The sequence below is a fragment of the Glycine soja genome, chromosome 14, assembly GCF_004193775.1.
Source record: "Glycine soja cultivar W05 chromosome 14, ASM419377v2, whole genome shotgun sequence".
Classification (NCBI taxonomy): domain Eukaryota; kingdom Viridiplantae; phylum Streptophyta; class Magnoliopsida; order Fabales; family Fabaceae; genus Glycine; species Glycine soja.
In genome coordinates this window covers 4,831,240-4,848,208 of record NC_041015.1, presented here as the reverse complement: position 1 = coordinate 4,848,208, position 16,969 = coordinate 4,831,240, and the positions used below count along the sequence as shown (strand labels likewise).

Sequence of the window (16,969 nt, the reverse complement as noted above, 5' to 3'; positions counted from 1 at the left end):
ATTGAGTATATTTATAGGATACACATGTGGTCGTGTGTAGGAAAACATGTGCACAGTACTTAAAACCTCCTTGCCCTGAACCTGAACCTCCGAGTCTCTTTCTTTTCTCAAGTCAATGTTGTTGTGAAAGTTAGCCACTGGATCAGATGGTACACGCACGTTTAGTTTTAATTGAACAGCTTAAAAGTATTGGATAAGTGACTCTTAGACAAAGCAGTATAACTATATATGAATCCATGAAGAAAAAACTATTGATGTAAATCTAGCAGATACATAGTTAAGTTCTAAAATTCTAAATCAGTTTCATTTGATCTGTGCTAACTTGAGATTTTATTGGACAATCAATACATAAATAAGATGTATAACTATTTTGTGCTTTATATATCTATCCTCGTTTTGTTAGAGTTGCAAAATTCGTTCAGCAGAACGAGGTAACTTAAAATAGATTAATTTTGCAACTTGTTGGCTTGACTTATTTGTAATGCTTTATTAAATCACTGTTTAAAAAGTAATGGTCTTAAACTCTTAGACAGTATGAACATTTTTATTCTGTTTGTTAGGTGCTTTAATTAGCATAACTGTTGGAGCATACTTTTTTTTATTTATAAACCTAGGGTATTCTGGAAACTATTTCCAGATACTAAAATCCATATAAGAGATCAATTCTTCTCAACAGATGTTATTCTATACATTTGAACTAGAACATCAAACTCTTGATCAAATATTTAAGAGACAATTATTTATCAACCATAAGGTATCATGTTGGTTGGAACACATGTACGCTGAGCTCAGAAAAGGAGTAACTAGGAGAGGGAGAGAGGATCCTTGAAAGTTCTTGTTTTTCTCTCTGATTCTCAGTGCACATTATAAATGCATGCTTTGTTCCTTAATCTCCATATCTGAAACGCTTTAGTGGAACATAGTGAGAGGCAGAAAGGATGGGTTACAACATTGCAACATACAACAAATACAAAGTTTATTGTTCTTTATCAGAAATTGCAAGTTCACCAAGCTGCTTACACCTGTCACCGAGCTGCTTCCACCTCAGGACCTCATGGAGGCATATTCAAAGTTCACTGGAGGAGGGTCCTACATGTCCGCGAAGCAGCTCCACCGTTTCCTGGTGGAGCATCAGGGCGCGAAGGACCACACCTTAACGGATTTGGAAAAAGTTGTTGAGAAGGTTTTGCAAGTGAGAAAGACATGTCAAGAAATTATTAATGTTGATCAAAATAGAGAACAACAAATCACCCATGACGAGCTCTTCCATTTTTTGCTTCATGATGATTTCAATGGTCCCTTGATAGCTAAGGTAAGCTCTTTCCTTGCATGTTTGGTCACCATGGGGAAGAGAACCTTTGTTTCCAAATGAAGGGTTGTATGTATATCAAAACCACTTTTAGAATTTCACCTTCTAGAGTTTTATCTTTGCTACCTGCCCTTCTTTCTTGTGTTTTAGTTTTAGACTTATTTTGCTAAAAGCAAATAATAATTTGATTCCAGGTACATCATGATATGGGTGCTCCACTGTCACATTATTTCATATATACAGGCCATAACTCCTATTTGACAGGGAATCAACTCAGCAGTGACTGCAGTGAAGAGCCAATCATAAAGGCTTTGAAACGAGGTGTGCGTGTTATTGAACTTGATTTATGGCCAACTTTCAATAAGGATGATATCAAAGTAGATCATGGATGGTACATGAAGCTGATGATCAAATTCATTTTAGAGTTACTATTGACTATAGTGACCCCAAAAAGAAAGTTTGCTTTCTTTGCACGATCTTAACTAATGTAAAACAAAGAATACTTATTTGATTTTTCTTTTTCTCTCCTATGGAATGAATGCAGGACTGTTACCAACCCTGTCTCAGTTGTCAAATGTCTGAAGTCCATAAGTCTCAGTACCCAGTTATCATAACTATGGAAGACCATCTTACAAGAGATCTTCGAGCTAAAAACTTAAGATTCAAGTTTATGGATCATTTTCCTCACTTATATGATGTTCAATTTTTTCACTTCTATTCAATGTGGGACTTTACCTCACACTTGTACTCCAACAAAAACAAGTTTCAAGATTCATATAATTGCAATAAAATTAACATGATTAACTAGAATACATGTAAAGAATTTTTACTCTATGAATCAATCATCAATTTCATTGAAAAATGTTAAATTCTGTAATAATTATTTTAAAAGAAATATCTAGAATGATTTCTAATTTGGTTAGCAATATTACAATGGACAGCGTATCAAACTTAAACTCTAAAATCATAAGTTGTGTGCTTACGTTACGTCTTTTCATGTGTAGCTGAATGACAGTGATCGTGATGAGGGAAACGTAAGTGCATTTTAATGTGGCCGCAAATCATACCAGCATTATTCACCTGATTACAAACGCATTATTACTATTCGTAATAGGAAACTCTAGGGTTGTCTAAAGGATAAATTGAAAACAGACTGTGAACTTCGACGCCAAAGTTGGAGTGAGACAACCCATGAAAAGGCTTCAGAATCTCATGGAACAGATATTGTTAGGTACTTGCCAAGCTTAACTTGTGAATGGTGATAGTAGCTGCAAAAATGGCAACACTTTCATAGCTGACAATGTTCTATGCCAATATGTCATGACTTATCTTTATATCCCATTCCTCAGTCAAGTCATCACTCAACACTTACACTAGGCCTAGGTATTTATTCCATGACTTATCTGATTCAAGTTCTTACTCTTCCCAGGTTCACACAGAAAAATATCCTCAGGGTGTATCCAAGGGCAATGCGGGTCAAATCCTCAAATTTGAAGCCACATATTGGGTGGATGTATGGGGTTCAGATGGTTGCATTCAATATGCAGGTTAGGGAGCTATAACCAACACTAAGTTTTTCAAATAAATGGATTTTGTTTGATTTTTGGAATTTTTAGAGTCTGAGAGTAGTAAAATCAAATTCATTTTTGGAATTTTCTGGTGTTTCTTTTCTGTAGTGAACCAACCCAATTTGCATGTTGAAAATTCAATTGGGTTTATAATTATGTCTAATACAATACAACAGTGTCAATATTCAAAATGAACCAAATCTTGAATTCTTCTACTAGCAAGAGTTTTTATGATACTTTGTGCTATAAAATGTGTTGCCTTGGACTTGGAGACTATTTTAAAAGACAAGCCCATTAAGTTCACTTGTAACTATTTTAAAAGTTACTATGTCTTTACCAGGAATTCTAACCTTCTGCAGCTATACTTCTACCATTGTCTTCCTCAACAGGGGCATGGAAAATCGCTCTGGTTGATGCAGGGGATGTTCAGGGCAAATGGAGGATGTGGTTATGTAAAGAAGCCGCAAATTCTAATGCAGAAGCATCAATGTGGCAATGAGTTTGATCCTACATGGATACTGACAGTGAAGAAGACATTAAAGGTAAGCATATAACATTCAATAATACGATGTAAATTCATTTGTTTGTTGACATCTGAATGTTACGTTGTCGTGTCTTATAACAGGTAAAAGTATACACGGGGCATGGGTGGAGCTTAGATTTCAGTCTCAGTTCTACACACTTTGATAACTGCTCTCCGCCAGACTTCTACACTGAGGTCAGTTGGATAATTCTTGGTAAACATTAATTCTCAGTAAACTTAGGAGGACTAATCTTTTACCATAGAATTTGATGTTGGACACAGACTACACAGTTATTAGGCTTCATCATCGATTACAAATATTGTAAACTCTACATCTATAACTAATACCTTTGTCTTATTTCTCACTCCATTACATCTCTCTTTCATTTTTTTTTATATTAGTTGTTGGTATTGTTAGTTTTTGTTATTCTAGAGATTCGAATCCGCAACCTCTCCCTCCTTCACTTCTACCTTTATCATGAGACCAATCTTATATTTCCTACATCTCCGTTTCATGAGTCATGATCAATGCACATAAAATTCATTAGCTCTCATGTTCTGAACAAGGTTTTAAAAAATAGTTTATGACCACAATTGCAGCAGCAACATTAAGGTTTTTGGAGTATCTGCAAGACTGCAATCGCAATTGCGGCTTAAAACCTTGGTTCTAAACTTTTGATTTTATGTGCATCTAAGTTTGTGTATTATTGGAATGCCTGCTGATTTTGCAAAGAAGAAAACAAAGGTTATGATGAACGACTCGTTTCCTGTTTGGGATGAAGAATTTGAATTCTCTTTAACTGTTCCAGAGCTTGCATTGCTTCTGATACAAGTAAAGGACAAAGATCCTGGAAAGGATGATTTTTCTGGACAGACATGTTTGCCAGTGTCAGAGCTAAAACATGGATTTCGTTCAGTCCTTTTATATAACAAACAGGGAGAGAAATTTAAATCTGTAAAGCTGTTGATGCGGTTTCAGTTTGAATTAATTGTAGAGAATATAGATCATCCAGTACCTTCATATCTCTAAGCACATGATGCAGCAAGATTAAAACGATGTAGCAAATCGCAGCCACTGCAAGGAATTCCCATATAAATCACTATTCACAAGCTACCTTGTCTTGTCCAAAAGACACGTCTAAACTTTGCAACCTCGAAACTTTCTGATTTACGGTCAATTAGAATTTGTTTTTGCAACAGAATTTAAAAGAAGTAGAACCTGCAAATCAAAAGAAAGAGGGAAGTATTGATAGGGAAAAAGAAAAGAATGAAACAGAGAGGCGAAAAGGGAAGGAAAAGGAAGGATAGAGGGAAATTGTGAAGTCCTACATCTGATGGGAATGGGAGGCTTGAGTAATATATATGTAAAGAAAAAAACTCATAAATCTCAATCTTATGATTTTGAGTTAAAGTGTAGTATTAGATTTATGTATATGGTTGCTCATGGCCCATAGATGAAAATCTTTCTGGTGTTTATCTCCTCAATTGCATAATTTAGTATCAGAATCGATGGCTTGACGTTGTGACTGACTCAAATGAGTAAAATGATGGCGGTCGATCCATAGATAAAGAAATTTCTTGTATCGAAAAATCTTCTTGACGAGTGACTCTATGCACAGAAGTACTAGAAACATGTTGACAACAATGACTAGGTGGACCAGAGTAGCCATGGTTATGCTCTAAGAGCCATCATGAAATATCATGCATAAAAATGATTTTGGCTTAAGGGATAAACTATCGTGTGAGAGAGACCCATATTTGAGCGGAAAGTTGTTGGGAAGTGTGAGGTGAAATCCACATCAAATAAAAATGAAAAACTTGCACAACATATAAGTAAAGAAATTCCCATAAATTCAAACCTAAGGTTTTGGATTAAATGTGGTGTTAGATTCACTTATATGATTTTTCATGACCCAATAAAGTATACTATTTTCACTTATCTCTATCTTTTTTTCATCTCTTTTCTATTTTTCTTTAATTTTATTTTATTTTTCATCTACTTTTACTCATTTTTTATTTTCATCCATCATATTTCTCTCCTCTCTACCTATCATGACCTTAGGACTGAAACACATATTTTCTAGGTACAAAGACTAAAACATGGGGATAAAATCTTTTGGCTTGAAAAGAATTATGTAATAGTATAACTATATATAATGAGAATGGCTGTTAAACTCGCGATTTAAATCGTAAAATCGTACGATTTTACGATTCTACTAAGGGTTGGCGAGTTAAATCGGAAGCAAAATCAAAACCAGAGTAGACTCGTCTGATTTTGCATAAACTCGGACGAGTTTTGGTAGACTCGCGAGTCTGCTCCGAGTCCACGGGTTTACAAAAACCCAAAACAACGTCGTACAATAACCCCCGAAAATGACTCTCGCAACTCTATTTACTCACTCACTCTGCCTTGTTCAAGCTACTCACCCCCCGAAAATGACTCTCGCTGAGCTACTCGCGTCATGGTGGTCGTCGTCATCGTTGTCATGCTGTCGTGTTAGACTGCTGAGCTACTCGTGTCATGGTGGTCCTCGTCATCGTTTGAAACTTGAAAGCACTCACTTGTCGAAAGCCCTCATTTCATGACATAGCTCCAAGCTTTGCTCCACGACGCTAAGGTGTTTTCTTTCTCAAAGGTTCTCTGTTAATTCATCTCTGTTAATTGAAAGTTTGAAACAATGCTTATTAAGGGAGTATCTGTTAATTGAAATTCTAGCAAGGCTATTGTTAGCTTCATTGTAGTGTTGAGTTTTGGGTTCTGTTGTTAAATTAAGGGAGTATCTGTTAATTGAAAGTTTGAAACGATGCTTAGTATTGAATTTTGGCAACGCTAAACATGGACAAATTATCTGTTAACTGAAATTTTGGCTTCATCAAGGGTGGGTAGTGGGTTCTGTTGTTGCCTTTTGAGTAGTGGATTCTGTTGCTAGTACACTTTTACCCTTTGCAGCTTCATCAAGGGTGGGTAGTGGTGGGTTAACTTGGTTGTTATCATCAGAGTTTCAAATGCTAGAAAGGAATTCATCCATGTTCATGGATCGTAAGCTCTTTTCGTTCTCGTAGTAGAACTCATCAAGGGTGAGTGAGATTGATAGTTGCTGTGTGTGTAAATTGTGACTAATTAGTTATTGTTTACATGAATTTCTTTAACTATGATTTTCTTAGTATTGTTAGTTTGCATAGTGTTGCCTAAAGAAAGCGTGTGATTAGTTCTAATAGCTTTGCATTGGAAATCAAAATAAATGGGAGCTATGAGAAGAAAGCAGTTTGGGGTATATGATTAAGTTGTTGTGTAAGATTTTGAATGAGACTTTACCAATTTGTTAAGATACTTTGGATCATTGAGCATGATGTAGTATCTTTTATTTAAATGGTAGGATCTTAGTTAATTGTCGCTAACTTAAATTCTAAAATTTTCCAAAAATCCTACAATTTAATTGTTCTTACAAACTTGGAAAGTAGTCTTTAGAAAGGGAATGCATTAGGAGGATAAAAGCATGTTGCCCTGCTAATTTCCAAGAGGATGGGAGAAGAAAATTAGGAATTACTCTCTATCCCTCCGTAGATCAATTATTGAATGTGTTTGAATACTTGCCTGTGTGTAGGTACTGCATGCACCCTTTATATATTGTTAAGCTCCTCTTAGAGCAGAAGCAGATACCTAATGTTGATACATAATATGAGTGCTTATAGTTTGTTAAGCTTTGTGAGATCTTAGTTTAATGTTTACTATTTAGTGTTTGATTTTTACTGCTTTTAATTAGTTTTTGAGCAATAAAATAAGCTCTATCAATATCATTTTCCTTAACTTTATCAATCGGTAAAACGAAAATGTAAGATGCAGGAATATTATTAAAGTTTACTGTTTTTAATTGGTTTATTGAATTATTGTTAAAGTTTATTATTTTCATTTATTTTAGGGTTGAAATATTTATTTATGATTTCATATAAAAAATATTAATATATTTTTTTTATTTGAGTAAATTCTTACGAGTTTACGATTTGATCCTACGAGTCAAATTTTTACTGAGCCTCCACGATTTTACGTAGAATCGCAAGTTTAATAACCATGATAATGAGAATAAGATGTTTTGATGTACATTTTTTTTATCCTTATAACTATCTTTTTGAGTTTTTTTTATTCTTATAATTACTATTTTCAATCAACTCACCATTATTTAACTTTTATTATCTTTTTCATTATTTTTATTTTAAAAATTATAGAGAGACGATCTGCCTCTTTTCTCCTAGTGCTAATTACAAAAAACTACGTACCCAGAAAACGCAACAGCTTTGGCAATAATCTGGTCTATGGGAGCTTATTGATAGAAAAGTCCCTGGGGTGGATGACATCCGCGACTTGATCTTCAACTTGCTACAACACTTCCAACCATCATTGCTATCAAAAGTCTCAATTACTCTCTGGGCTATATGGAAGAACAAGAACGACAAAGTCTGGAATGGTCACGACGCTACTCCATCCATTTCAGTAGACCTCTCGAATCAGTACTTGGCTGAATGGCAGAGTGTTAGGCAAGTATCAAATGGCCAACTGCCTCTTACCTCGATTATCCAGGAACAACAGTGGCAAAAACCAGCAATATCCTTCCTAAAATGCAACTTGGACGTAGCTATTTTTGCCAGTGACAATTCTGGGATTTGTCTCTGCATTCGAGATGACCAAGCTACATTCATCAAAGAAAAAACTAGCACTTTTGGTGGTGTTCCAAAGCCAGCAGAGGCAGAAGCTTGGACTCTATATCAAACTCTTCAATGGACAACATGGCTTGGTTATCAAAATGTTTTTTTGAGAGTGATTGCAAATCAGTTATTCACAATGTAACAAGTGTCACAATCGGTCTTGTGAGAAGAGAAGCAAATTATGTCGTCCATACTCTTATAAAAGAATCATATGATTTAACGCTTGTAATCATTCTTTTTTATCATATTTCAACTTGTATTCAATTTTTGATGTGGAATAACTGTTGTTCCTTAAAAAAAAAAAAAAAAGAACTAAAACTCTTGTACAGTAATATTTAGAGAAAAAAATTTTAATTTTTACGAAGGGAGAATAAATTGTAAAGTGATGACATATCATCAAAATATCATTTTTAAACCAAGACTTATTAACTAAACGTTTAACTAAACTTCCAATCTACATACAATGGTTAGATTAATTTTGAAAAATAATTATTTTTTAATTATATATCTCAAGAAGAAAAAAATAAAGGATTGTTGTTTAAAAATAAGTTGAAGTAAACTGGAGAATCCAAATCGAATTTTGCAAAAATTGCAATGTTAAATGCCACACTTTCTTCACCCTAACGTTTTCCCTCTTAGGGGGTGTTCATTACCTCCTTTTATTCCACTGCCGAACCTCCGATGGACGGAGACTCCTCCCGCCGCTCTTCCACAACCGAAGACGACGGCCACCCTGCGGTGTGGGAAGCGTTCAACGAAAGCCTCAGTGAGGTGCCGTCGGTGTTGGACCGTAACCGACTCCTGATCGAGCAGGTCAACGAGAACCAACACTCCAGGCTCCGCGACAACATGGTAAAAAACGTGTCCCTCATCAGGAGCTCAGCGGCAACATCTCCAAGGTTGTCGCTCTCAACTCCAATTTCTCCGCCGCCTTGGAACAACAACAACACTCCAAGAACTCCGCCGCCAACGCCGCATGTGACGAATCATGACACGTCACGTGACTTTAATGGCTCTGCTTCCTCTGTGTCCATTCATGTAATTTTTTTCTGACATTGCCTTTAGGAATTGCTCAGTACATGTTTGAAAATTCGATGATTTTTTAAGCAATAGTTATTCAGCTAGAGGATCAGAATTTTTATTCTTGTTTTCTTTTGTTTTATCTGTTGGATCTGCTTTAGAATGTGTCAGAGTAATTTTAACCGCAACATGTACCTATAAATTCTGTTGCGTTTTTTGTTTGTTTTTGAAGAACATTTAAAGTTATTATGTGAGTGACTATAGTATATTAAATTTTCAAATCAATTGTCACGTTTATGATATGAATTGGTTAATGAGTACCCAGTTAAACAAAGCACTTGAGGTAACCTGCTCCACTTTGCTTCAACTTTTAAGTTGTCATCACCAAATCTAGCTCCAAATATTGATTCTTCACTCCATACATTACCTACTTTGGGCTATAAAGCTAGGCTAACCTATATGGAAACAAGGGGAGTTAAACTATCACAAATATAACTCTAATTATGTTATGATGCTAAATAAGGAAAAGGGAGCAGAAATTGCTAATCTACTCGGTCAAAGTGTTCGAATGCCATTTGCACAAAACTAACCATATACGGAATGATGTAAAGACAATGGATAACCGATTAAAGCGTAATCGGTGACTTCATAGTTCTTCATTAACCAAAATTTTTTTATTTCTCAATATGACCTTTCTAATTCTTCAAGTGTGGGAAGAAGAGAGACTATGTGTGTCGTCTCGATATATCTGAGACCATAATCTTTTTAAAGTGTATTAATCTAATAGGATTTTCACTATCCCCTAATGGGTCAACACTCTTTTTATCTAAGTTCATATTATCTGATTTAATTGAGACTCACTTAACTTGATCACATAAAATAAAATCCACTAATAATAAATAACTAATATAATTATCTTATAATATTAATTCACTTTGATTATTGGAATAGAGAATTTCAATATTCGCAGCAGCAAATCAGGTGGATGAAAATAGTGAATCAACTAATCAAGCCAAAGTCCTGGATTGAGCTATTTAATGAATTTTCAAACTTTCTAATGAATGAAATCAAACCTGCAAATTTCCAATTTCCATGGATCCCTATGTTAAAATACACTATTGGAACCACTCCCTCCAAAATCCTCTCCGTATGGTTTTTGCTTCAAGGGATCTGTAGGGAAGAAGAAGAGAGTTGAGATAGTAGAAGAAAGAGAGTAGAGTTTTAGCATAAATTGAATCGCAGTCTAGCATATATAGAATTGTTGGCATGAATCCTTAACTATAGTACCTGATGTTTGGCTATTATCAACTTTGTTCCAAGCTACTCGCCCTCACTGACAACTTGAGTTGAAAGAATGTTACTGTTGCCCCCAGCAGGATCACCAATTTCATTAGTGGTTATGCGTGATATGCCCACCTTTCAGAAGGGGGCTCATGATCATGGTTTAAAATTATTTTCACAAAAATACGTAACTTAGGTTTGTAAATAAGTGTAACATATAGGTATATACTATTTATTTTTCGTATAAAAGGTCTGTAAGTAATATATGATTTTTTAGTTTGTGTTTGTTTATAAATATAGCATATGTAGTAGTGTATGTTTTTTAGCTAACATTTAGTAGTGTATTTACTGATTAGAGAACAAATAGGCTCGTATTTGCTGGGGCTACTGGCTAGTTAATCTGTTTGCAACTTACAACAGAATGGATACTATATATGTAAAATTCATGAGCTAAATGACAGTAAGAAATGAATTGAGCCTTTAATTTCTTCTTTTCCTTAAGTTTACTGTTTCATATGAATTAATCTGATTAGTGCATGAGGTCCATTATGATCTCAGCTGTCACAATTATCCATGTTACGCAAGGAAATTCAGTCAGAAAAATTGGAAATAAAGACAAACTAAAAATGATCGTTAAGATGGAACATAAAATAAAATAACATAAAGTAATCCATCATCACATTAAAGATGAGAATCTGGTAAAGGCAGTGTGGAATATGAATAATGTTAGTGGAGTCCGACTATTGGGTATATAACGCATAAACAACAATACTCTACAAAAGATCAATCCATATCAATGACAAACTTAGCTAAACTATCCGCACAAAATACAGAAAAAGCTCCAAAAGAAGATGCTCAGTAGAAACCCTCCGTTACTTTTGGTTAAAAACAATATAAAAGAGCTAATAATGAAAGTAAAGCAAAGTGAACAAACGAAAGAGAAAATAATCGAAATTAAAAAATAAATCCGCTGCTACAATTGAATACATTTATACGATACGATACACATGTGGTCGTGTGTACAAATATATATATTGACTGAAAAGAGAAACATGTGCCTACAATACTTAAAACTTCCTTACCTTAAACCTCCGAGTCTCTTTCTTTTCTCAAGTCAATACTGTTGTGTTCTCTGCATAATATATTGTTAACTTCAACGTGAAAGTTAGTCATAGCACCAGATGCAACACGCACTAGCTAGGTTTATTTTAATTGAACAGTTTAACGTATATTGGATAATTATCTTTTCGATAAGTAACTCTTAGATAAAGAAGTACAAATATAAATACATTAAATTTTATATGAAACCGCGAAAAAAAAATATTGATGTAAGTCATTAAATTTTACATGAAACAGAAAATAAAATATTGATGTAAATTAATCTAGCATATGCATGGTTAACTTCTAAATCAGTTTCATTTTGACCTATGCTAAAGTGAGATTCTATTGGATAATATATCTAATAAAGCACAAATAAGATGCATAACTATTTTGTGCGGTATATATCTATTCTCAACTTGGCTGAACGCAGAACAAAGCAACTTAGATTATCAATTTTGCAAGTTGTGGCTTGACTTATTACTTACTAAAAAATAATGGTCTTAGACTCTTAAACAGGATGAACTTTTTTATTCTGTGAGTTACATACTTTGGAGGCAGAAAAGGAGCACTTAGCAGAGTAGAAGAGAGGATCCTTAGAAGGTTCTTGCTTTTTTCTCTCTGTCTGATTCTCAGTCCACATATTATAAATGCACGCATGCTTTGTTCCTTAATCTCCATGTCTGAAACACTTTAGAGGAGCACACTGAGAGGAAAAAAGGATGGGAAATAACATGGCAACATACAACAAATACAAAAGTTTCTTGTTCTTTATCAGAAAGTTCAAGGTCACCGAGCCAGTTTCACCTCAGGACCTTGAGGAGGCGTTTTCAAAGTTCACCGGAGGAGGTTCCCACATGTCTGCGGACGAGCTCCACCGTTTCCTGGTGGAGCACCAGGGTGAAGAAGACTACACGTTATTGGATTCGGAGAAAGTTGTTGAGAAGGTTCTGAAAGAGAGAAAGAGATGTCAAGAAAGTGTTAAGGTTGATCAAAATAGAGAACATGAGATCACCCTTGATGAGCTCTTCCGTTTTTTGCTTCATGATGATTCCAACGGTCCCTTGAAAGCCGAGGTAAGCTCACGCCATACAGGGTTTTAAATTGCGATCATGGTTACAATTTCATTGCCATCTTTGATATTACACAAAATTGCCGCCGAGATTGTGGGTCAAGTAACCCCAAAAACCTTGACTTGTATAGTATATCAAAAGTCAAAATCATTTGTAGAACTTCACCTTTAAGAGTTTCATTATTGGTTTTGGCCTTATTTTGATAAAAGCATACAATAATGTGATTCCAGGTACATCATGATATGGGTGCTCCATTGTCACATTATTTCATATATACAGGCCATAACTCCTATTTGACGGGGAATCAGCTCAGCAGTGACTGCAGTGAAGAACCAATCATAAAGGCTTTGAAAAGAGGCGTGCGTGTTATTGAACTTGATTTATGGCCAACATACAATAAGCATGATATTAAAGTAGATCATGGATGGTACATGAAGCTGATGATCAAGTCCATTTTATAGTTACTTTTGACTATAGTGACCCCAAAAAAGAAAGTTTGCTTTCTTTAATGGTCTTAATTGTAAGAAAAAGCTTACTAATTTGTTTTTTTTATTTTCTCTCACACGGAATCAATGCAGGACTCTCACAAACCCTGCTTCAGTTATCAAATGTCTAGAGTCCATAAAGGAATATGGTTTTGTTGCATCTCAATACCCGGTGATCATAACTATAGAAGACCATCTTACAACAGATCTTCGAGCTAAATTTGCAGAAGTAAGCACCCACTTTCACTCGTTCACTTCCTCTCGTGATTGCATTGATGAATGTTGATAGTTGATACTATTCTGTTTTACTTTTCCTTCTCTGATAATGATTTCATGTCTTGCAGATGGCAACTCAAATATTTGGGGAAATGCTTTTTTACCCTGGGACAGATTGCTCTTGCTTAACAGAATTCCCTTCCCCGGAATCACTAAAAAATCGAGTTATTATATCAACGAAACCTCCGAAAGAACGTTTTAAGTCCAACCGTATCAAGGACAATCCTATGCTGAATGAAAGTGATTCATCTGAAGAAGAAACATGGGGAAATGAATCTCCAGACTCTAACAAGAACGAAGTGGAGACTGAGGACACCGTGAGACTAAGATATATACTATATTATATGCATTCATATATTTGTAATAAAATTAAGAATGCATCTTCTTCTTCTTTTTTTAATTACTAGAATGTATGTTTTTTGCGTGCTTATGTTACTTCTTTTCATGTATTAGCAGAATGGAAGCGATCGTGATGAGGGAAATGTAAGTGCATGTGAATGTGACCATAAACCATATCAGGAGTGTTCACCTGATTACAAACACATAATTACTATCCATAATACGAAGCTCAAGGGATGCATGAAGGATAAATTGAAAACAGACGGTGAAGTTAGACGCCTAAGTTGGAGTGAGAAGACCCTTGAAAAGGCTTCAGAATCTCATGGAACAGATATTCTTAGGTACTTGTCAAGCTTAACTGCTGAATGGTGATTGTGGCTGCAAAAAATGTTCACACTTTCATAGTTGACAATGTCCAGTGTTAATATGCAATGAATTATCTTTATATTCCATTCCTAAGTCAAGTCATTAATTTAACACTTACACTAGCCCTAGGTAGTTATCCCGTGACTTATCTGATTCAAGTTCTTACTCTTCCCAGGTTCACACAGAAAAATATCCTCAGGGTTTACCCAAGTGCAATGCGTGTCAAATCCTCAAATTTCAAGCCACATATTGGGTGGATGTACGGGGCTCAAATGGTTGCATGCAATATGCAGGTTAGGGAACTATGACTAGAGAAATCTTAATGTGTGTTTGGTTTCATGTTGGGGAATTGATTCTGAGTTCAAAATTGATTATGGATACATTTTCACATGTTTGATTTCACATTGCAAAATAATTCATAATTGATTTTGGGCTAAACAACTTTGAGTAGTTTTTGTGTTGAATCCAAAATTTTATATTGAATTTTACTCTTAACTTGATTTTATAATAAAAACATCCAAACATAAATCACATAACTTCAAAATCAATTTTAACCAAAATCAATTCCATTAAAAATCAATTTTGTCAATGTCCATCCATTCAAATGAATCAAATCTTGAACCCTTCTACTAGCAAGAGTTTTGGTGATACTTTGCGCTATAAAATGAGCCTTGGAGACTATTTCAAAAGACGTGCGTTGAGTTCATTTGCAAGTTACTATGTCTTTGCCAGGAATTCTAATCTTCTACAATTTTACCATTTGTCTTCTTCAACAGGGGCTTGGCAAATCGCTCTGGTTGATGCAGGGTATGTTCAGGGCAAATGGAGGCTGTGGTTATGTAAAGAAGCCTCAATTTCTAATGGAGAAGCATCAATGTGACAATGAGTTTGATCCTACAAGGATACAGTCAGTGAAGAAGAAGACATTAAAGGTTAGCATGTATCATTCAATAATATAATGTAAATTCATTTGTTTGGTGGTGGCATTTGATTTGAATGTTATCTTGACGTATCGAATAACAGGTAAAAGTATACATGGGACACGGTTGGAGCTCAGATTTCAGTCCTACACACTTTGACAAATGCTCCCCGCCGGACTTTTACACTAAGGTCAGTTGGATAATTAAACAACTCTCAGTAAACTTAGGAGGACTAATCTTTTACCATAAAACTTGATTTAGGCTTCAGCATTGATCATAAATTTTGTAAACTCTACAACTACAACTGATATCTTTGGCCTATTTCTCACTCCATTACAACTCTCCTTCATAAGTGATGATTGATGCGCAATACAACAACTACAACAAAAGCCTTATCTCATTAGGTAAAGTCAACTACATGAACTACACAACGTCTTTCGTCTCGATTAAAGACCAAATCTTTAGAGAAATTATTTACTATGAGATCTCTCCTAAAAACTTCTCTCAATGTCCTTGTTGGTCTCCCTCCCCCTAATTTTGACAGGACTAAAAACCATGCAATCCACTTTCCTTGCCTGTACCTCTAGTGACCTTCTTTGCATGTGTCCAAATCATCTTAACCAATTTTCTGTCTTATTTCCTCAATCGGTACTACAGCAATATCTCCTCGTATATAATCACTTCTTATCCTGTCTTTTCTTGTGTAGCCACATATTTAACTTATCATTCTCATCTCTACTAGTTCCACCTTTTTTCTCTTAATGTTCCTTCAAATTCCAACATTTGCTACCATAAAAGTCAAATAACGCACATACTCTTATGTTCTGAACTTTTGTATCCTATTCACTCCTCTCAACCAGGAACTTTGAGTGGTTATTTTCACTAGATAAAAAGAAGGAACAGAAAATATTGTTCTGTTTGTATCCTAATTGATACTGAGTTTGCGCGACAGGTCCGTATTGTTGGAATGCCAGCTGATGTTGCAAAGAAGAAAACAAAGGTTATGATGGATGATTGGTTTCCTGTTTGGGATGAAGAATTTGAATTCTCTTTAATTGTTCCAGAGCTTGCATTGCTTCTGATACAAGTAAAGGACAAAGATCCTGGAAAGGATGACTTTGCTGGACAGACATGTTTGCCAGTGTCAGAGCTAAAACATGGATTTCGTTCAGTCCCTTTATATAACAAAAAGGGTGAGAAATTTAAATCTGTAAAGCTGTTGATGCGGTTTCAGTTTGAATGAATTGTAGCATGCTGTCTCCACATCTAGCTCTAACATTACATACATGGTTTGACCACATGACTGCTACAATTGTTTGTCATAAACTCATAATTAATCAGTGAACAATGTATACTGCATATTGCTAATTTAAATTGAATTCAGTACACTTAAAAATTTACACTAATTCTCTTTAATGAAGACAGAGAAGATCAAACCTATGTCTTCAAGCATTTACTCTAATCCCATCGCTAAGCTGACCTTAGTGGGTTTAATTCTCTCTAATGGTTTAAGTGTATTGAATGGTTATTGACAATTAGAGATTTTCTGAGGAATTCCTTATAGAAATAAGTAGAGAAAACACAAGTGTATGTATTTAATTTCGAGAGAGAAGAAAAAAAAAGTTAGGAAGAGTTAAAAAAAATTAATAAATATAGTGAGTAGGTGATAAAAAAATAGAGATAAAATAAATAAATATGATATATAAATACCTTAATAATTTAAAAATTATTAATGATATAATTAAAAACTACATCAATTATTTTCAAATGTCATAATTAAAATTCACATTAAAAAATGTTAGAACATATATTTTACATATAACATAGATTATAAAAAAAATAAAAGTCTTTGCCGAATGTAACAATATTTTGCATCTTATAATTTTCAAAAAAATCAATAACTGAGATTATGGGAAAACATTTACACATATATTATAGTCTATAAACTATATTTTCCAATAAACAATTATAACAGGCAGAATTATCATTCAAGTACACCTGAATATATAT

General features: G+C 34.6%; 2 protein-coding genes and 1 pseudogene across 3 annotated transcripts; all 3 read left to right on the top strand.

Annotated features, from left to right (window-relative positions):
* Nucleotides 1–610: 610 nt before the first annotated feature.
* Nucleotides 611–5,338, top strand: LOC114385264 (annotated as a pseudogene).
* A 3,327-nt stretch (nucleotides 5,339–8,665) lies between these two features.
* LOC114384300 (protein EARLY FLOWERING 4-like) lies at nucleotides 8,666–9,423 on the top strand. Its single transcript, XM_028343961.1, has one exon. The coding sequence runs from the start codon at nucleotides 8,783–8,785 to the stop codon at nucleotides 9,152–9,154; it is 372 nt and encodes a 123-aa protein (XP_028199762.1). The 5' UTR covers nucleotides 8,666–8,782; the 3' UTR covers nucleotides 9,155–9,423.
* Nucleotides 9,424–11,940: 2,517 nt separating this feature from the next.
* On the top strand, nucleotides 11,941–16,359 carry LOC114383504 (phosphoinositide phospholipase C 6-like). Of its 2 annotated transcripts, none has more exons than XM_028343184.1 (9): nucleotides 11,941–12,576; nucleotides 12,804–13,000; nucleotides 13,152–13,287; nucleotides 13,403–13,651; nucleotides 13,788–14,014; nucleotides 14,215–14,332; nucleotides 14,816–14,971; nucleotides 15,063–15,149; nucleotides 15,912–16,359. In XM_028343184.1, the coding sequence occupies exons 1-9, from the start codon at nucleotides 12,223–12,225 to the stop codon at nucleotides 16,200–16,202; spliced, it is 1,815 nt and encodes a 604-aa protein (XP_028198985.1). In that variant the 5' UTR covers nucleotides 11,941–12,222; the 3' UTR covers nucleotides 16,203–16,359. The 2 variants fall into 2 exon arrangements, with proteins under 2 accessions (XP_028198985.1, XP_028198987.1); XM_028343186.1 differs by having other exon boundaries at nucleotides 11,943–12,576; nucleotides 13,791–14,014.
* Nucleotides 16,360–16,969: the final 610 nt, after the last annotated feature.

Excerpts from the sequence above, each read along its gene's own strand:
- LOC114383504 (XM_028343184.1), top strand. The coding sequence starts at position 12,223 with ATGGGAAATAACATGGCAACATACAACAAATACAAAAGTTTCTTGTTC. Across the intron at positions 13,001-13,151 it reads ATTAAAGTAGATCATGGATG|GACTCTCACAAACCCTGCTT; the intron begins GTACATGAAGCT and ends GAATCAATGCAG. Across the intron at positions 13,288-13,402 it reads TTCGAGCTAAATTTGCAGAA|ATGGCAACTCAAATATTTGG; the intron begins GTAAGCACCCAC and ends CATGTCTTGCAG.
- LOC114384300 (XM_028343961.1), top strand. The coding sequence starts at position 8,783 with ATGGACGGAGACTCCTCCCGCCGCTCTTCCACAACCGAAGACGACGGC.